At 37.9% G+C, this 22,407-nt stretch overlaps 4 protein-coding genes across 4 annotated transcripts in view; 3 read left to right on the forward strand and 1 right to left on the reverse strand.

Annotated features, from left to right (window-relative positions):
* Positions 1 to 22,407, reverse strand: part of LOC131935375 (putative tRNA N6-adenosine threonylcarbamoyltransferase) — a 325,139-nt gene that overhangs the window by 210,715 nt on the left and 92,017 nt on the right. The window lies entirely within an intron of this gene.
* LOC131935428 (neuropeptide receptor 22) lies at positions 1,847 to 2,845 on the forward strand. Its single transcript, XM_059291827.1, has one exon. The coding sequence runs from the start codon at positions 1,847 to 1,849 to the stop codon at positions 2,843 to 2,845; it is 999 nt and encodes a 332-aa protein (XP_059147810.1).
* Positions 7,366 to 8,382, forward strand: LOC131935429 (uncharacterized). Its single transcript, XM_059291828.1, has one exon. It carries the CDS (start codon positions 7,366 to 7,368, stop codon positions 8,380 to 8,382), a length of 1,017 nt encoding a protein of 338 aa, XP_059147811.1.
* On the forward strand, positions 13,097 to 13,975 carry LOC131935430 (psychosine receptor-like). Its single transcript, XM_059291829.1, has one exon. It carries the CDS (start codon positions 13,097 to 13,099, stop codon positions 13,973 to 13,975), a length of 879 nt encoding a protein of 292 aa, XP_059147812.1.

Raw genomic sequence — 22,407 nt, forward strand, 5'->3', positions numbered from 1 at the left:
GGCAGATAATTTAGTTTGCAACGATTTTAAACTTAGAGGAGGTAACTAAGAGGAGGCTGCTTTCACGTGGGGGGGGGGGGGGGGGGGGGTAGCGTTTTTAAGCAAATATTTTCAATGGCAGCATTGGTACTGTCGAATTCACAAATTATAAATTACTGAAAAGTAGAAAAAAAAACAACTAAATAGCGGCGTACGATACGCAGCGGGTCGGCTCGTATATAATAATGCACCCCTGTACTTTAGTATGTATACTAACTGTAATATTGGCAGATGCAGGGTTTTTACGTTAGTTGTCAGAATGTATAGATGAATGTGTAGGTTTTCGATTGCTTTATTCCTGAACTATTGAACGTTTCAGAACGATTATAGTTAAAATAATTGTTCAAATGGTTGAAATGGTCGGGTTACCCACCAGAGTTTCTTCCAGGCATCTCTTCGGGGGGGCGAAGCCCCCCCGAAAAATTTTTACCGCCCCCCCGAACGAAATGAAATTTATATAATTTATATAGAAAATATATACTTTTAACAGTGTCCGCCCCCCCGAAGAAAGTTTACCGCCCCCCCGAAGATTTCAAGTGCCCCCCCGGAGAAAAAAGTCTGGAAGAAACACTGTTACCCACATAATTAGATCCATTTACCTCCAGCAGCCCGGCAAGATTTTACCGGTCACGTGTCAACCCGTCACGTGTTCGCTACTCTGATAACGATTGGTTGATAATCTGATCGTTTCACCAGCACGCAACTACTGAACTCAATCACCTAGCAGAAGTGAGTGGGTGGGCTTTGGTGATCGCCGTAAAGTGAAGTTAACATACCAATGTATGTAGTTATTTTAAGCGGCGCTGTCATACAGGTCTACACTGCTTCATACAAATGGAACAGTATATCTTTGTAGTCCCACTTTAACGATAATATTTGATGTAATTAATTCATATAAGAGAAAATGGCAACAACAAGCATTTTAAAATGTATCCAATAAAAAAAGGGGTCGTCCATAAATAACGTCACACTCGTAGGAGGAGGGGGGGGGGGGGTCCGTAATTTTGTGACGGTGTGTGGCGACGGAGAGGGAGGGGAGAGGTTAAGATGGAGTGACGTCAGTTTTTTGCATTATAAAAAAGCAATGTTAGAAAACGAGTTTTAGCTGTTATTTCGCGTTTTAGAAAACGGTTTTAATAAATTGTAATAGGAATTTATTCTATGTTGATAGAGTTCTGACAAGATTTCGAAAAATATTGATTCTTTAAGAAAAATTCAACATCAATTTTTAAGGGGGGGGGGGGGGGTTGTAGGCTGAGGTGTGATGTCATTTTAGGGGGGGGGGGGGCTGACTTTTTGTGACGACGTGTGACGGAGGGGAGGGGGAGGTAAAAATCGTCAAAAAAGCGTGACGTCATTTATTGATGACTCCCTAAGTTTGTCGTTTTTTTTTAAAACCTCGTTTTAATCAAGTATATTAGAGAGGGGAGTCAGTAATCAGTGTAGTTTGATATATTTCCGTGAGTAATATTTAAATTTCGTATAGGTATCATTAGAAATTTAGATTAAATACTTAGATTAAATCATAAAGCTGTACCGATTTTTATCCATCCTGAAACGGCAAAACACGTTTTTTCAGTGAAATAATGCATTATCTGCTAATAAATACTTTAGATTCTTTTCCAACATTAAAGTTTAATTATTTCTTTACAGACTAAACAAATATTGAAATCAACCATCTACTTGTAAATCGTGTGTTCCAGAATAAACCTACACAGACATCAGTCGTCGACTTGTACATCGTGTGTCCCCCAGACTAAACCAACACAGACATCAGTCATCGACTGTCACCTGCACCATTCACACCATGGACGCCAGCAACGACAGCAAAGCCGTTGAAGGCGACTCTCAGCTGCTAATCAACGATGAAGTGGAGTCCGTCTTCAACCTCCTCAACAACGCCACCCTCCTCTTCATCATCACCTTCTGCGGCGTCGTCTTCAACGTCATCAACATCATCGTCTTCATCAAGATGGGCTTCTCCGACTCTGTGAACATGTCGCTGCTGGGCTTGTCCGTGGCTGACCTGTGGGCGTCGGCCATCCTGCTGGTGTGCAGCGTCTGCAACAACCCGGTGCACGCCCACCAGTACGGCGTCATCGGCGTCTTCTTGGGCTGGCCCCACATCACCATGGTCCGAGTCTCGTCGTGGCTCACCGTCTTTATAACATTTGAGAGGTATCTTTGCGTCGCCTTCCCTCTGAAGGTTAAAAGCATCATCACGCCGTCCAGAACCAGGTCTTTTATTATCATCGTCTTCATCATCTTCACCGTCGCGAGTATCCCACCGTTGTCCGGGATGAGGTTAGAGTGGGTGGTGCTTGATGAGGAAACCAACGAATCCGGTCTGTCGTTTTACTTCACCCCGGGGGGAAAAGAAATCGAGAACGCGTCCTTCACCTTCAGCAACGTGTCCCTGCTCTCGTCTTTCCCGTGCGTCATCGTCTTCACGTTCCTCATCGTCGTCAAGTTGGAAGAAAAATCAAAATGGCGGAAACAGACGTCATCGATGGCGCAAAAAGACACGACCAGCGCGAGGGACACAAAAGTCGTGAAGATGATAATCCTAATCTCTGGGATCTTTATCTTCTGCTACATGCCGGCTGTCACCTCCATAGCCGGGGCTTTAGCCTACGCCGAGTACAACGCCACGGGCCGGCTCAAGAACTTCTTTATCGTCTGCTGGTCGTTTGTCTTCTGTCTGGAGGCGACCAACGCCACGGTCACCATGTTCGTCTATTTAAAGATGAGCACCAAGTACAGAAGTGTGTTCTTGAGTATCTTCAGGTGCAGTCCTCAGGAATAAACAACCAGCTTCTGTCTGGTTTTTTTTTTACTCTAGCATATGCATTCATTAGCAGTTATGTCATCTAATAAAGATATATAATAATGTAATAGAATTAAGTTTTTGACTTTTTTTTCCCCTTGAAAGTCTTACGTACAATGCGCAAACATAAAAAGGATCTATTTACAAGGTGTTATTACAAGCTTTTTTTTTACAAGATTTTATTTAACTTACTTCCTCTGTCTGTCTGTTTGTCTGTCTGTCGTCAGTCTGTTGTCATGGATCGAAACGGGCGAGCGTTATTTTGGGCACTTCTAACTGACGTGGGCCTAGAATTGAAGACAATGCAATATGACGTTAAATTTGAGTTATTTGGATGCCTAATTATTTGTTTATGAATTTATTAAAAAATTCTGAAATTAGTAGGCTGTCTCACTACTACTATTCTGCACTATTATACGCGCGTTAATATGTTCATTTGGTGCGCAACATTTTTCAACAGTTCTTGATGTGTTAATGAGTGGCTGAAAAAAAAATGGGACACGTGAAGTAGAGTCAAATGTGCCACCTGGATATCCGGAATCGAGAATCTTTTTTTTTTTTTTCGCTTTTAGGGTTCTCAAAATTTTAATTTTAAAGTTACCTTCTTTTTCTTTTTTTTTTTTTTGTTGTTGAGTTTTTTAACGAAGTCAAGCTGTTTAAACTGGAAAACATATGGCCTTTCCGCCTCTTGCGCATGCGTAAATGGTACAATATTCATTATCCACTGCTACAAACCAAGAACTAATCAACTTTGGATGGACGTGACGTCATTTATTGAGCTGCCGCTACTTTCGTTTTCTTTTAGCTGACGCTGATACGGTAACAGCTTGTGCTGATTTCCGTTTCCCCCTAACTCCTGATGTTTTGGTGGTAGCGCGTCTCTTGCGTATGCGTCGCATGGGTGTGGATATGATTATTCCTTATGCGCGCGGGTGCCGGTAGCACTTTGATGTGCCTATGGATATTCCCAAAAATTAAGCTACGGTAAAAAGAAAACATAAACCGGGAGTGATCTCCCCTAAACTTTCTCGAATATTCTTATATAAAAAAAGGGGATGGGAACTCGGGATATAGACATGATTTCAATCCATTTTAAATACTTAAACTTTTTTAAAAATAGAATAAAATCTCGTGGAAAAAGAATTGACACGAAGTGAACGCCAAAAAAAGATGTGCGCAATATTATTAGTACCTTATAAATTAATTGCGTTTTTGAGAAATTGGAAATAGCGTAAATTACTACTTCCGGTCAACGGAAATTACTCAAAATTTGATAGAAGGTAGAGAATAAGATCATTTACGTACATGTGAAATTTTAATTATCTATCTGAAATAGTACTCAAGTTATAGGCTCTTGAAAAATTCAAAGTAGAAAAAGTACCACTTCCGGTTATCGGAAATCGCCCAAAAGTTTATACGGATCTACGATTTTGATAAAATACTTATATATGAAATTTCATCAACCTAGCTGTAACGTTACTCAAGTTATCGTGTTTACACACAAACACGTTGGCCTACACACAAACATACACACACACACACACACACAGCACTACGGACAAGATTGCAAAACTGTGTTTTTCCGACTCAGGGAGGTGTAATATGTCGAGATTTGCTGAAATACTTTCTCTATACTTCGTATATACGAGAAAGTAAAAATGAGCCACTGCTCTCACTGACGTCCGCGCAAATAAAAGTGGGTAGAATTTTTTATTTATTTATTATAACAAGCTTTTACAAAGTATATCATTATGCATAGAGGTGTAATACCATGCTGCCACACTCCGTTTAGTTGTCCAAAATCCGACCAAAGAACATTTGAGAAAATTTAGGGGAGATCACTGCCGCTTTATTTTTTTCTCGATCACAGATTGTAGAGAAAGTATTGTAATTGTATAAAAAAAATTGAAATCGAGATTTTCTCGAACCTCGACGTTTTAGACCTACATGGGTCCGAGAAACGTAGTTGCTGTTTTGTCTGTGTGTGTCTGTCTGTCTGTGAAAGCTATACCTTGAGTACTGTTTCAGTTTGGTTGATAGGTATTGTAGTTAATCTAAAATCCCGTATAAACCTTTTACCTATTTCCGATACCCGGAAATGGTACGTGCTCTACTTCCGGTTTCTTAAAAGCCAATAACTTGAGTACTGCTTTCATTAGTTGTAGAAATTTTCAATTTAAGGTTGTATGTTCAGGTTTCGCTCAACTTCCGGTAGTCGGAAGTGATACTTTACTCTATTTCAAGTTTCTAAAAATACCGATAACCTGAGTACTGTTTCAGTTAGGTGCACGAATTTCATATATAATTATTAGTCCCGTAAATAGGTTTCTTTTAACTTTTGCGAGATTTCTGGTAAAAAGAAGGGGTACTTCACTCTATTTACGATTTCTCAAAAGCATTCGGATTTCTAGAATTTTATATTATATTTTCATTTTCATAAATCATATTCTAAGAACATGTCTTTTTGAAAACCGCGCGGTTTTGTCACAAACTTCTATATTTCTATAGCCAGATTCTACTGGAAGTTCTCTCCTAATCCTTCCTGATATAAGAATATATGAAAAACTTAGAGGAATTCACTCTCGATTTTTTTAATTCCTTAAGTCTCTATTCAAATGTCCCAGATTTTTTTTCTTACAGTTCCATTAAAAGAATGTTATTTTAATGTAATTTTGATGCGATAGTTCTAATAAGAAATCGATATAACTGACACTGCTCAAAATGTTTTGTACTTCTTTACATACTATTAAACTTAAAACCATGACACGACCATTAAAAGAAGAATCGATGGTTATTAACCTTAAAAAGTGTAAAATATCTTTAAACAGTGACATAATGTAATAGATTAAATTGATTTAAAGAAAGATAAAATACTGATTTAATTAACTGAAACAATTATTTCACCTGAAAATTGTATGTTCTTAAAATAATTTTTTAAAATTTTGGTTAATTGTAAGGGAATTGGGTTTTAGTTTCAAGGATAATCAGATTTAATCACGTTATAATTGAAAATAATTTATTTCTGAACTTAGTGACTGATGCCAAAAGTCGACGTCATGCACATGACGAACATTTATGCAACAATTACATTGAACCTAATTTTTTGAGAACATTTTGTTGCCGTGGCATAATATGGTAATAGCTTTTCTACATTACAAGAAGCGCCATGATGAAATAATTTGACCTCAACTGCATTTCAAAATTGCATGGTGTCACTGTCAGGAACGAAATATTCGATCTCTTAAAGCACGTGCGCTTAATTTAGTGTGAGCAAATTATTTCTGTAATTAGTGATATCAATTCTGGTTGACTGGTTCAGTAGGCAACTTCGGGGTGTGTACACTCTAAAAGTGTGACACTCGACTAGAGATAAAAATAGCTCGTGTACAGGGACACGTTGGGTGAGTTGTGCGACACGGGGGTTGTGTCGGCGCGTGAATGGTGTCCTTACAGTAGTCACGTGAGTGAGCAGGGAGTGCGTGATTGGCTGAGAGTAAAATACATTTAAAGTGATAGTACGTTTTATTTGTGTCGTCTTTAACTACTGATGGTGCCATAGAAGAGGTCAATGTAGCGAATGTGTAGGAATAAGGGGTAGGGGTACAGGAAATTATTGAAGTTTTGAGCTTGGGTTTGGTTGAAGGGTCAGAAGGATGGTGACATTATGTTAAGGGATCAGTAGACTTGAGATAATTTGTTACAGGGAACAGCAGACTAGTCACAATATGATACGGGGAACAATTGACTTGTGACAATATATTACGGGGACAGTAGATTTCTTACAACTGTTACAAAGGTACAGATAATTTTTAAAAAATTACCTTGATATTCGAACGTATTTACTTCGGCATTGTATTTCTTGTATCAGAGTGTATTTAGCTATTGCTTTGTGCACTAATCTGTAGGTTTCCGCTAACCATTCCAGGCAATGTTTCTTCCAGACTTTTTTTTTCCGGCGAGGGGGGGGGGGGGGACTTGACATTTCCGGAGGTAGGGGGCGGACTAAATTTTCCTTGGGTAGGGAAGGGGGGGGCAGACACTGGTAAAAATATATGTTTTCTATATAAATTCCATTTCGTTCTGGGGGTGTTAGCCTCCCCCCAATCCCCCCCCCCCCCCCGACAGAGGTGCCTGGAAGAAACTCTGATCCCATGGGTTTATCCAGCTCTAAAGTAGACCTACACCGATAGATTGCAGATTTACTTATCTCGGCATCTCCGCATTAAAACTAAAAACCTTAGCAAACTGATGTTGGTAACTAAAGTTTATTACTAACCTAATTCCTTTCTATTTAAAGGGCCAGACAGTGATTATTGCACCAGTGGGAGAGAGTAGAAATGTTGAAGAAAATACGTCTTAAATATACATTTTATAACGTATAAAACAAAATATTTCATACTTCCTCTAAGCAATTTCATAGCCTGATAAGTTCTAAAACTTTACTGATATCCGTACTATTTTCTAAATTTTTGCTTAAAAGATTTTTATTAAAAAACACAATGGAAGAGAGTGACGTCAAGAACAGCACGGCTGTTGACACGTCACCGCTGTACATCAGCGAGGAGGTATTAGCCGTCTTCACCCTCGTCAGCAACTGCTCCATCCTCCTCGTCATCTCCTTCTTCGGCGTCGTCTTCAACATCATCAACATGGCCGTCTTCACCCAGATGGGCCTCACCGACCCTGTCAACATAACCCTGCTGGGTCTGGCGCTGTCCGACATGGGCGCGTGCCTGATGCTCATGCTGTTGGGCGTCTTCTCTCACCCCACCATCTCCCTGCAGTACGGCGTCTACGGCTACTTCATGAGCTGGCCTCACATCGGCTTCAGCCGTGTCTCTAGCTGGTTGACTGTCTACATAACATTCGAGCGATACATCTGCATCGCGTTTCCTCTCAAAGTGAAGCGTATTATCACAACCGCACGTACTGTAATGATTGTTATTTCTATTTTTTCAATCTTCGCCGCCAGTGTAACCCCGGCGCTTTTAGTTCTAAGAATCGTGGAGTACCCTATATCCGGAACAAACCTCACCTACGTATACTTGGGCTACACGCCAGACGGGCGAGAAGTGGAGAATGTCGCCGTGACCTTCAACAACATCGCCTTGTTTCTCTCCTTCCCTAGTGTCATCGTCTGCACTATCCTAATCGTCATCAAGCTCAACGCTAAAACAAAATGGCGGAGTGAATCCTCTTCGTCGTCAAAAAACGAATCGGTAACTCTCAGAGACAAAAAGGTTGTCAAAATGGTTACCTTTCTTGCCTGTAATTTTATCCTGAGTTACATCCCCGCGGTGGTTGCGACTATTGGGATGGTCAGTACCAGCGATTACAGCGCTTTGGGTAGTTTCAGCCGTTTTTTCTCGGTCAGCTGGTCGCTGATCTTCTGCATCGAGTCGACTAACTCGGCCGTCAACATCTTCGTCTACCTGAAGATGAGTTCAAGGTACAAGTCCGTGTTCCTGGCCATGTTTGGGTTCAATGTCCAAGTACCACGTGCTCAGGCTGATTGAGTTCAAGGTACAAGTCCGTGTTCCTGGCCATGTTTGGGTTCAACGTCCAAGTACCACGTGCTCAGGCTGATTGAGTTCAAGGTACAAGTCCGTGTTCCTGGCCATGTTTGGGTTCAATGTCCAAGTACCACGTGCTCAGGCTGATTGAGTTCAAGGTACAAGTCCGTGTTCCTGGCCATGTTTGGGTTCAACGTCCAAGTACCACGTGCTCAGGCTGATTGAGTTCAAGGTACAAGTCCGTGTTCCTGGCCATGTTTGGGTTCAACGTCCAAGTACCACGTGCTCAGGCTGATTGAGTTCAAGGTACAAGTCCGTGTTCCTGGCCATGTTTGGGTTCAACGTCCAAGTACCACGTGCTCAGGCTGATTAGCTTAAAGCTTGAAGAACTCAAAATCAAACTCAATAAAAAAATGTCATTTACTTATATAGCTAATATTTATGCTTGATTTGTGTATGGCTATGTTATTATTCATACTATTCTTAAAATACTCGAAATCTCCACTGTTATATTTTATCTAAATTGTATTTGTAGCTATAAAAACGAGTTAATTTAATAGGGAAATGAAAACTTTTCTTTCGTCGAATAGTTATTTAACCTTACATAGGGATTTCTAGTGTGCTGTTTGTGTATGTACAAGATCTAGTTACTCTGTAGAAGATACGTGTGTCAGTAATTTATTAACTGTATAGGATGTAAACTATTCGCATAAATAACAATCTTGGGGCTCAATGATCTATATTTTCACTAAAAAACTTGGTTACTAACGATACTCTAGTAACACGCTATGTTTGTGGTTTTCCTGGGCAGATGAGGCTGGTTAACGGTAAACATCAACTCACCTAGGACAGAAAACTCCGAAATTTAACAACTGCTGCCTTTCAGATGCCCTATGTTTTACTAAAGGCATAATTGTACATCCAGAAATAAAGGCAGACATACATCGGCGTCAACTAACCATATGGAACATCACATGTTGTCACATAGTACTCATCCAAATATCTTGGAGGACTGGCGAGTACGTTTTAACACCTCCAATTAAAAACAGATAGAGGGCTGGTTTTTAATTAATGATTTTTAAAAATGGGTCTACTATTTTCATAAAAACACATTTTTATGAAAATTGATTTTTTATTTATTAAATTTTGTATTGAACTAAAAATGAAAAACTCTAGTTATGAACTTCATGTATTGAGATGTTGTGATCTTTTTTACAGGGACTGTACTTAAATATTTAATTACTTTAATTAATGCGAGATACTGCAATTAACTTTGTGTGGTTTCTTTTCAAGTATCGAATATTTTAACCATTTACAAAAACATCTAATTGGAGTAACAAGGGAGAAAATTAAAGCACAGAGCTGGCATTGTTATAATTAGAAATCTATTATCACAGGGGAAGATAATTTCATGCGAATTTTTTTTTCTCCCCTTCATTTCAATCCCATTATTACCAGCTACAGACTTTCAAATTAAGTTAATTAAAAGTTTAGAATATTATTTAAAATAAGTAAAACAAGCTATCTTTATCCATTTAAATAAATATCTTGCCGTTTCAGTTTTTAAATCTACAAATTATTAAAGCAAAACTGAAAAGAAGTTAAAGTAAATAACAATGTCTATATATTTAGTAAAGCACATGAATGCAGTGTTAGCTCCAATAAATACATTTATTAAACACGTTAATATATTGTCATTTAACCAGTAGAGTTGGTAGATTTAGGAGAAATATCTTGATTGTGTTGATAACATTAACTTTCTTTTACACACACATCAACAGCTGTGGAAATAAATTAAGAGGAGAATCTGTTGCTCTGATACTGGTAACTAATAACATCGTGTGGCTAGTGAATGTCATAACAGCATGTGATATCATCGTGTGGCGAGAGGTCAAAACATATTACAACATTGTGTGGCATGTGGTTGTTATAAAAACGTATTACATCATCGTGTAGCTAGTGGTCACATTTTATAGTCTTATCACAAAAAACCAAAATGACAAATATTCGTTTTATTTGACCGGTTACTTTAAGAAATCCTTCGGATAAAGCTGCAACTCTGGCTACTTAGTTATAAACACACCCTCTTTTTAAGTCAGATAAGGATCTTGGACATCTTTATTAGTCAGATACGGATCTTGAACATCTTTATTAGTCAGATAAGGATCTTGGACATCTTTGTTAGCCAGATAAGGATCTTGGACATCTTTGTTAGCCAGATAAGGATCTTGGACATCTTTGTTAGCCAGATAAGGATCTTGGATAACTTTGTTAGCCAGATAAGGATCTTGGATAACTTTGTTAGCCAGATAAGGATCTTGGACATCTTTATTAGTCAGATAAGGATCTTGGACATCTTTGTTAGTTAGATAAGGATCTTGAACATCTTTGTTAGTTAGATAAGGATCTTGAACATCTTTGTTAGTTAGATAAGGATCTTGAACATCTTTGTTAGTTAGATAAGGATCTTGAACATCTTTGTTAGCCAGATAACGATCTTGGACATCTGTGTTAGTTAGATAAGGATCTTGAACATCTTTGTTAGTTAGATAAGGATCTTGAACATCTTTGTTAGTTAGATAAGGATCTTGAACATCTTTGTTAGCCAGATAAGGATCTTGAGCATCTTTGTTAGTCAGATAAGGATCTTGAACATCTTTGTTAGTTAGATAAGGATCTTGAACATCTTTGTTAGTTAGATAAGGATCTTGAACATCTTTGTTAGTCAGATAAGGATCTTGAACATCTTTGTTAGTTAGATAAGGATCTTGGATATCTTTGTTAGTCAGATAAGGATCTTGAACATCTTTGTTAGCCAGATAAGGATCTTGAACATCTTTGTTAGTCAGATAAGGATCTTGAACATCTTTGTTAGTTAGATAAGGATCTTGAACATCTTTGTTAGTTAGATAAGGATCTTGAACATCTTTGTTAGTTAGATAAGGATCTTGAACATCTTTGTTAGTTAGATAAGGATCTTGAACATCTTCGTTAGTTAGATAAGGATCTTGAACATCTTTGTTAGTTAGATAAGGATCTTGAACATCTTTGTTAGTTAGATAAGGATCTTGAACATCTTTGTTAGCCAGATAACGATCTTGGACATCTGTGTTAGTCAGATAAGGATCTTGAACATCTTTGTTAGTTAGATAAGGATCTTGAACATCTTTGTTAGTTAGATAAGGATCTTGAACATCTTTGTTAGTTAGATAAGGATCTTGAACATCTTTGTTAGCCAGATAACGATCTTGGACATCTGTGTTAGTTAGATAAGGATCTTGAACATCTTTGTTAGTTAGATAAGGATCTTGAACATCTTTGTTAGTTAGAAAAGGATCTTGAACATCTTTGTTAGTTAGAAAAGGATCTTGAACATCTTTGTTAGCCAGATAAGGATCTTGAGCATCTTTGTTAGTCAGATAAGGATCTTGAACATCTTTGTTAGTTAGATAAGGATCTTGAACATCTTTGTTAGTTAGATAAGGATCTTGAACATCTTTGTTAGTCAGATAAGGATCTTGAACATCTTTGTTAGTTAGATAAGGATCTTGGATATCTTTGTTAGTCAGATAAGGATCTTGAACATCTTTGTTAGCCAGATAAGGATCTTGAACATCTTTGTTAGTCAGATAAGGATCTTGAACATCTTTGTTAGTTAGATAAGGATCTTGAACATCTTTGTTAGTTAGATAAGGATCTTGAACATCTTTGTTAGTTAGATAAGGATCTTGAACATCTTTGTTAGTTAGATAAGGATCTTGAACATCTTTGTTAGTTAGATAAGGATCTTGAACATCTTTGTTAGTTAGATAAGGATCTTGAACATCTTTGTTAGTTAGATAAGGATCTTGAACATCTTTGTTAGTCAGATAAGGATCTTGAACATCTTTGTTAGTCAGATAAGGATCTTGAACATCTTTGTTAGTTAGATAAGGATCTTGGATATCTTTGTTAGTCAGATAAGGATCTTGAACATCTTTGTTAGCCAGATAAGGATCTTGAACATCTTTGTTAGTCAGATAAGGATCTTGGACATCTGTGTTAGATAAGGATCTTGAACATCTTTATTAGTCAGATAAGGATCTTGGATAACTTTGTTAGCCAGATAAGGATCTTGGACATATTTGCTTGTCACATAGAACTAGTGACCTCTGCTGGTCAAGAGCTTACCACAGACAACATAAACCGAGGTCAAATGTAAGACACAAATATAATACAGTTAATATTTGCTACACGCATTGATTTAATTTCTTAATTTGCAATACGAGTACTAATTGTAATACAATACACGTTAGGTATCCTACACTACGTAGCCCAAAACTTCAAAATGAATGGATTGAGTATTTAAGATACATCTATTTGTTATAGAGTGAATTAACATCAACAATATTTCCATTTGTCGTTTTACTAACGTTTCTACTTCTTCAATGCCAGTTCTAAATTTAAAGTATCAGACAGATGATTGATGCATCTAACAACAGGAGCAAATAGCCTTTAAAAGAAATTTTGTTGATGTATCATCGTAATGACAATTATCATTTCAATTACTGAAAGATTAAGCAATCTTAGCGTAGTCATGGAGACGAATTTAACGAATTATTCAGCAGATACGAATGAACTAATAAGCAGCGAGTTTGTGAAAATATTTAACGTTGTGAGCAATGCTGTTCTGTTGTTTGTTATCAGTCTGTGTGGCTGTGTTTTCAACGTCACCAACATGGCGGTGTTTGTAAAGATGGGGCTCAAGGACCCCGTCAACATCACCCTCCTCGCCCTATCCGTCTCAGACCTGGGCGCCTCGGCCACCTTGTTCCTCTTCAGCTTGTGCAAGAACCCGGCTCTGGCCCAGGAGGTGGGCGTGTTCAGCTACCCCGTGAGCTGGCCGCAGCTGGGGTTCATCAGGACGTCCAGCTGGCTAGTCGTCCACACCACCATTGAGCGGTACCTGTGTGTGGCATTTCCGCTCAAGTTCAGACACCTCGTCACGTCCAGGAGGACCCTGGGACTGGTCGTGTTGGTGTTTGCCGTGTTCCTAGCCAGCATCGTGCCGCCATTTCTGGCATCGGAAATCTCGTTTAGGTTTGATCAGAATAGAAATCAGAACACCCTTGTTCTGGTATTTTTTGAAGATAAACAATACCTAGAAGAGTTTTCGGCCATCTTTAACAGCTACGCCCTGCTTGCTTCATTCCCGATTGTCATCTTCTTTACGTGTCTTCTGGTTGGGAAGCTAACCAGCCAATCAAAATGGAGGAACGAAATGTCGACTGCGGGTAAGAATGAGAAGATAACTCTGCGCGACAGAAAAGTTGTCAAGATGATTCTTCTTATCTCGTGTACATTTATTTTGTGTTTTCTACCGGAAGTAGTAGCCACCCTGGCAATGCAGTACGTGCCAGATTTCAGACCAGGGGGGAAGTTATCTAACCTCTATTACGTCAGCTGGTCGGTTATCTTTAACTGCAATGCCGTCAACTCGACAGCCCCTATATTCGTGTACTTATCAATTAGCTCAAAGTTTAGGTTCATCTTCACGGGTTTTTGTGGAAAACGTGGTCAAGTTAAATTCCCGGACCAACAGAGCCAAATTGATTGAGCTGCCAAATCTTATTGAGATTTAACTGAGCCACGTACAGGGGTTTTAGCAGCGCTACATTTATTGAGCTTTATCTGAAATGGGTAGATTGAGAAGCACTACATTCATTGAGCTTTATCTGAAATCGGTAGATTGAGAAGCACTACATTTATTGAGCTTTATCTGAAATGGGTAGATTGAGAAGCACTACATTTATTGAGCTTTATCTGAAATGGGTAGATTGAGAAGCACTACATTTATTGAGCTTTATCTGAAATGGGTAGATTGAGAAGCACTACATTTATTGAGCTTTATCTGAAATGGGTAGATTGAGAAGCATTACATTTATTGAGCTTTAACTGAAATGGGTACACTGAAATTCAACTGAACAAAATGTAATAATTTTGCATTGAAACGAGTACATTGAAATTGAATGGCAATAAATTTATTAAAATTTATTAAAAATTAAAACTTAAGTGAACCAAATTTAAAATTGAATTCAAGCATTTTTCATGACAATGTAAGACTGCATTTTACCCAGATATTATAAACAACTTCACTAACAATTTTTAAAAAGGCAATAATAAGCTATACAGTCCATTGTATTGTACTTACATTGTAATAACGCTCAAATAGTATTTGCCACTCTGTAGAAAAGTGTGTGGTGGTCTGAGCGGAAAACAAAACCAACAAAACAGTTCGTTTCTCTGGGTTTATCGTGCTTGGAATTTTTGTTTGATAAACACATGAAGTTGTCCATGTTTTTGGTCACAGTTAGTCACAGATCTTTATTCACAACCTTTGTCAGTCTCAACACAGCCATTCATCTTTTACACGGGATGCCGAGTTTCTACTATATTTTGGTTTTAAGATCAGTCTAGCGACGAAAGATAATCACTTGGGGAGTGCCCCATAGAACACCACTTTGCTTCACTCTGCTACAGTGTTTCTTCCAGACTTTTTTCTCCGGGGGGGGAGGGGCACTTGAAATTTTCGGGGGGGGGGGGCGGTAGACTTTCTTCGGGGGGGGGGGGGGGCGGACACTGTTAAAAGTATATATTTTCTTAATAAATTATATACATTTTATTTCGTTCGGGGGGGGGGGATTTTTTTCGGGGGGGGGGGGGGGGGGGGGGGGCTAAGCCCCCCCCCCCCCCCCCCCCCCCCCCCCCCCGAAGAGATGCCTGGAAGAAACTCTGCTCTGCTATGCCAATACTACCAGCAGACCATCTGATCTAGAACATAGTTCTAAGGTATCGTGAGTACGAATATTCTTAGGGGGATTGTGTTAAAATTACCGTGCAGATGTTTAGGGGAGGGGTTAAAAGTAAACTAAATAAATGTAAAGAAAAAATGTCACCCAACCTCAAGAACGTCGAAATTAGTCCAGTTGGTCGGTATGTCCACGTCTACTTAATAAACATGCTTAATTAAATAAACTCCCGGTAAATTTAGTAAAAAAAAATTTGGAAAAATTTCTGAGTTTACAAAAAAAAAGTAAAACTACCTCCAACAGATGAATCCTCTAAGTTCAGGGGGAAAAAAATAATTTTAGTTGATTTTACAATTAGAATTCCATCATTTGAAGCGGTTAATCATTTCTACACTTGTTATTGCGATTACCATTAAAGATATGTGTGAACAGTGCAGTGTCTCAGCTCAGATATTGCTATTATGTACAGTTAGACTACAGTTAGTCAAAAAACCTGTAAACTGCAGAAAGAGCATCTGCCTCTTTAATTTGTTTTTCTTCCTTTTTTTTTTTTTTTTTTTTTTTTTTTTTTTTGTTTTTTTTTTTGCCTCAAACATGTAATTTACAGGGTGGCCGGAAAGAACCGCAACGGAAAAAAGCGCAACGGAAAAAAGCGCAAAACAAAAAGCGCAACGGAAAAAAGCGCACACGGAAAAAAGCGCAAAGAGAAAAAAGCGCACACAGAAAAAAGCGCTACGAGAAAAAAGCGCAAACAGAAAAAAGCGCAAAGAGAAAAAAGCGCACACAGAAAAAAGCGCAAAGAGAAAAAAGCGCAAACGGAAAAAAGCGCAAAGAGAAAAAAGCGCACACGGAAAAAAAGCGCAAAGAGAAAAAAGCGCACACAGAAAAAAGCGCAAACGGAAAAAAGCGCAAAGAGAAAAAAACGCACACAGAAAAAAAGCGCAAACAGAAAAAAGCGCAAAGAGAAAAAAGCGCAAAGAGAAAAAAGCGCAAACGGAAAAAAGCGCAAAGAGAAAAAAGCGCACACGGAAAAAAGCGCAAACGGAAAAAAGCGCAAACGGTAAAAAGCGCAAACGTAAAAAAAGCGCACACAGAAAAAAGCGCAAACGGAAAAAAGCGCAAACAGAAAAAAAGCGCAAACAGAAAAATTCGCAACCAGAAAAAACACAACGAAAAATGTGCAAAAGAGAAATTTAGCACAAAGACCATATGGACTAGATGACACATTTATACATGACTGTTAGGGCTGCTGTGAGAGTGTCGTGTTGGATCATCCTACATCAAAACTATATATATATATATATATATATATATATATATATATATATATATATATATATATATATATATATATATATATATATATATATATATAGTTCGGACTAGGGAAAATGTGAAAGATACTTCGTGTAATGTCGATAGTTTTATGTTTATTTATACGAGAATAGTAGTTGAATAATTATTGACCAAGAAAATAATAGGCTTTGTGTAAAGCGATTATCGCCTGTATCATGGTGATAGAAATGCACTTGGTAGTGGTACGCTTTAAATGGTAGTAGATCACGTGATCAAACACGACACTCTCACAGCAGCCCTAACAGTCATGTATTAATGTGTCATCTAGTCCATATGGTCTTTGTGCTAAATTTCTCTTTTGCACATTTTTCGTTGTGTTTTTTCTGGTTGCGAATTTTTCTGTTTGCGCTTTTTTTCTGTTTGCGCTTTTTTCCGTTTGCGCTTTTTTCTGTGTGCGCTTTTTTCCGTTTGCGCTTTTTTCCGTTTGCGCTTTTTTCCGTGTGCGCTTTTTTTTCTTTCCCTTTTTATCCGTTTGCGCTTTTTTCTGTTTGCGCTTTTTTCCGTTTGCGCTTTTTTCTGTTTGCGCTTTTTTCCGTGTGCGCTTTTTTCTCTTTGCGCTTTTTTCCGTTTGCGCTTTTTTCTCTTTGCGCTTTTTTCTTTGTGCGCTTTTTTCTCTTTGCGCTTTTTTCTCTTTGCGCTTTTTTCTCTTTGCGCTTTTTTCCGTGTGCGCTTTTTTCCGTTGCGCTTTTTGTTTTGCGCTTTTTTCCGTTGCGCTTTTTTCCGTTGCGGTTCTTTCTGGGAACCAATTTACAGCGTCAGTTATGTGTTCGCTTTAGTATTACAGTTTTCATCATCGGCTTGTGAGGACTGATACAGATTTACAATAGTAATATGTCTTTCTTACTCGTAGCCTACTTTCATTCATTTAAGATGGTTTACTTATAGTTTATACATAGATTTTTATTATTCTTCTGAAAAACCATAGCACACTTACAGATTCTTGTTGAATTAATTAAATTGAAGTAACATTCAATATGATTTAATATGGGAGTTAAATTACGCGCGTTTTTTATAATTATGCTTATTATAATAATATATTTAACTTTGTTAGCTGACAAAATATTTTGTTAAAACTATTAATAATAAGTTACTATCTATATTAAAAGAACAAATTATTTCCCCTACTGTTGTTTCAATTTATCCAATTACTTATTACTTTGATAATTACTAAATTCTAAATTGAATAAATGGATTATTTCCCCTATAATATTTAACTGAATTTCTTTAAATTTTAATACTATATTTATTATTTCAATTAAAATAATCTTTGCCTCCTTTATTGTTATTTTTTCTTGAGTTGTGTGTTTATTTTGTGTTGTATTTCGTTTTGTGTGATTAGTTGGTCTGAGTTGTGTATTGTTTGTGCTTTGTTCTTTTATTTTCTTTAAAGTAATTTTTTTTTACATTTTTTACACCGTAGTAAAGCAATGACATATCTTCTGTACACACATACACACACACACATATATATATATGTAATCGGTATTTTAACAACCAAAGTACAACTTACCGATATCGGATGTCACTTACAAATTGAAAGTAATCGCAGAAAAATATCTTTTACATATATATGAAATTTCATCCACCTATCTGAAATAGTTCTCAAGTTATCGTGTTCACATGGGTATAAATTATCACTTCTGTTTACACGAAATAGTTCAAAAGTTGATAGAAACCTGCGAATAAAATGCAATGCGTGTAATGTATGTAAAACGCTTTCGGCTTTTGAATAAGTACCACTTCCGATTACCGGAAATTGCACACAATTTGAATTAGAACTACAAATTGAATATAATACTTAAATATGAAATTACATTTCATAACTGAAACGGTACTCAAATTATCGTGTTCACAGATACATACACAGACTGACATACAGACAAGATTGCAAAACTAAGTTTTTTTCCGACTCAGTGCAGTGGAAAGTCAATATTTTGCAAGATTACGATATTTTCTCTATACTCCGTGTGCGGAAAAAAAAACGAAACGAAAGATTACTTACAGTGAATTCCTCGATCAAAATCTATCCGTAGAGAGGAACTATTTTTTTTAAGTGAGTAGAGCTCAGGTCTTACGTCTAACTCTATTAAAGTAAAAGCTAACAGCACAATAAAAAATTCAAATATTACTGCAATAATTGCGTGTAGTCTGAAGCAGGGAACAGGGCGTATACAAGCTGTGAAAATTATACAAAGCTGCAGTGATGCGGCAAGCATATAACAAAACAATAGGGCTGAGACTAGCAAGATCTTGTCGGAATTTAATATTTACAGCCTGTGTGTGTTCAGTAACACATTGGTGATCGCGCACGTTTTACACATCACACAGGAAGAACGTTTTGACACACCAGCACATACAAGTCCTCTAATATTACATGATACACATATAAACCACCCACCCCTCAACCCTCCTAAGGCTTTAGTAGTAAATTTGAGGTCACAAGGGGCAGTAGCTCAGATTGTCACAACCGTTGCACACAGCGAAAAGTACACTCACACACACACACAGAGAGAGAGAGAGAGAGAGAGAGAGAGAGAGAGAGAGAGAGAGAGAGAGAGAGAGAGAGAGAGAGAGAGACATATGTATAAAACATCCTTATGATAAAATTATTCCTACTTGTGACACTACAGCCCACTCCCAAACAAACACGTAGGCTACACAAAGAGTTGCGATGAACTACATAACTGCTTTGAAACATTTTTATTTTAATTTTAAAAAAAAAAACAGCTCTTATAACAGTTAGTGTTCCTGCTAACAATTGTTTTTAAATAATTAGCCCAAGCAATGAGTTTTCTCAAGTCTTTGGGAATTGAAATATTAAATAGTTGTAAACATTCCTGGGAGATATTGTCTTATGAAAAGAACACACGTGTTAATTATTATTAATTAACACCACTCTCAACCACCACGTTATCCTATATCTAAACAAATAACAGTAACCCAACCCCCTTTGTGTTATAAAATGTCTAGAGACCCTTGGTGTATTACTGGACTAAAAACATAAAAGTTGCTTTAATCCTCAAACAGATCAACTTCTTTTAATGTTCTAAATACAAAACAAAATGGCCGACTCAATCATTAGTAACTTTAACCCTTCTACGCCCACCAACTCTGCTTTGAAAAGGTTCTACAACTCTTCATCTTATAATCGATTTAATCCAATATCAGAGTAGAGAAATGTTTTAATTATAATTCGAATCTATTAATTATAATACACATTTATCCGACACTAGCAATTATATTTTAGTAATTTTAAATACATGATGTTTAGAGGATCGAGGTTTATAATTATGAAATATTACTGTTCATCTGGGAAAACAAGGACTGTGGAAACTAGAGAGCTACTTACATGATCAATATGTGGTCCTTATAATTATGTTGCTCTGACTTGTTAGGATATCTTGAAACATTTTTTAGTACAATGCGCAAAGATACCTTTGTTTCAATGAGATGTTTAAAAAAAAAAGAAATTGTGCCTATGAAACGTAAAATTCGACTATTACTTGGTCTAGAAACGAATAACTAAAAGAGAAAGTTCTAATTTTCTCTAAAAGCTGAAAAGCGTTAACTTTGCAATTTTTATAAGTTAAAACAAATCCATAATTACTTTGACGAAATTGTAGCGTCTATGTAGGCCTATAAATGGAAATGATTTAAACGTTCTATCTCTAGTATCTGTATGCCGTGAATAAGTAATTGTTTTTCTCTACTTGATACAACTTCAGTCCATCAGCACCAACCAACACGTCAAAATATTAACACAATAATATAAGGCAAATTTTGGGGCATCAAACAAATCAACCGCTGACTAGATGTCAACTTATTGCCAAGCAAGTGTCATGAGTCTATCTAGCAGATGTCAGATCTATATCTAGTAGATGTCAACAGATGTCAAGTGCATGTCCAGTAGTTGGTCAGTAGGGGTGTGGCTGTAGTACTACCATGAATAGCCCTTGGTTCAACAACTTAACCAAGGACACACCACTAGACGGCAATTGGTTCAACAACTTAACCAACGACACGCCACTAAACGGCACTTGGTTCAACAACTTAACCAACGACACGCCACTAAACGGCACTTGGTTCAACAACTTAACCAACGACACGCCACTAAACGGCACTTGGTTCAACAACTTAACCAACGACACGCCACTAAACGGCACTTGGTTCAACAACTTAACCAACGACACGCCACTAAACGGCACTTGGTTCAACAACTTAACCAACGACACGCCACTAAACGGCACTTGGTTCAACAACTTAACCAACGACACACCACTAGACGGCTACATCAGCTCGGATATTGTGGAGCTAATCAATCTTGTCAATAACGCCATCTTTCTCTTAGTCGTCAGCTTCTTGGGGGTTCTCTTCAACCTGACCAACATCGTGACCTTCGTCAAAATGGGGCTGCACGACCCCGTCAACATCACACTCCTCGGCCTGTCCGCCTCGGACCTAGGCGCCTCCTGCATGTTGCTGACCATCAGCGTGTTTAGGAACCCCGCCCTCGTCTCTGACCTTGGCATTCTGGGATACCCAATCAGCTGGCTACACTTGGCGTTTATCCGGACTTCAAGTTGGTTGACCGTTCACACGACAGTTGAAAGATATCTATGCATCGCTTTCCCGCTCAAAGTCAAACAGATGGTTACGTCACAGCGATCCTTAACAATCGTCTGTTTGATTTTTGTTATTTTCATAGCAAGTGTTGTGCCGCCATTTTTCTCTTTCACGATATCGCAGATTTTCCTTGGGGAAAAAGGCGAGAGCGTGTATCAGCTTGAGTATGTTGAAAGCAAGCGTTACCTAGAAGACGCGTCAGTCACGTTCAACAGCTACGCGTTGTTAGCTTGTTTCCCGACTGTAGTTGTACTCACGTCGCTACTAGTAGGGAAGTTAGCGAGTAAAGCAAAATGGCGGAACGTCACCGTTTCTGCAGGGAACAACGAAAAAATAAACACGAGGGATAAGAAAGTTGTAAAGATGATCATCTTTATTGCCTGCACATTTCTAATCTGTTTCCTACCGGAAGTCTTGATAACTATTTTAATGCAATTTACACCAGAGTTCAACCCTCTTGGCCAGTTTGCCGAGCTCTACTACATTACGTGGTCTTTTATCTTTTGTTTCGAATCAACGAATTCAACTGTTCCGATTTTTATTTATATAAAGATGAGTTCAAAGTATCGTCGAGTTTTCTTTGCTACATTTGGAAGAAACAAAGCTACAGAAACAAAAGTTGACAGACTTAAGAGTGCCTACGTCGCGTTGAATTGAAAACTACATTGTTCCCGTGCTTGAAGTAATTGAATTGGGATATTTAAACTTAACAAAATAATAATCAAAGGGAAGCAACGCCATCACGTAGACGTGAACCTTTTGAGTTTAATTCGACATGCTGGAAAGAGTTACCGGGTTTGAGACTTCAGAATTTAAATACAGATGTTCTTAAATTTGAAATAAACATAAAGAAAGTTAAAAATGCTGCATTCTGCAACAGTATCGCCGTGAATTTTTACAGACAACATTTTCCAAGTTTAGCAGTACTGTAAGAGTTAATGTGTAGCAAGGCATGAATTTCTGTGTATGCCCTGCTCTTAGATACAGCAGCAAAGTTTCTTCAAGGCATCTCTTCGGGGGGTGGGGGTAAAGCGCCCCGCCCCCGGAACGAAATGGAATTTATATAGATAATATAGAACTTTTAACAGTGTCTACCCCCCCCCCCCCCCACCGGAGAAAAAAGTCTGGAAGAAACTCTGTACAACAGCAGAAGTGGGACATTTCAATTAGTGTTGCCTTTGTAAAATTCATAGCGGCACTAAGTTAACTCGCAGTAGCTAAACTTGCAATTCTCACTGTTTCTTCCTACAAACCACTGAGA

The sequence above is a fragment of the Physella acuta genome, unplaced genomic scaffold (assembly GCF_028476545.2).
Source record: "Physella acuta isolate Inbredline_101_S28 unplaced genomic scaffold, ASM2847654v3 ptg000144l, whole genome shotgun sequence".
Classification (NCBI taxonomy): Eukaryota; Metazoa; Mollusca; class Gastropoda; family Physidae; genus Physella; species Physella acuta.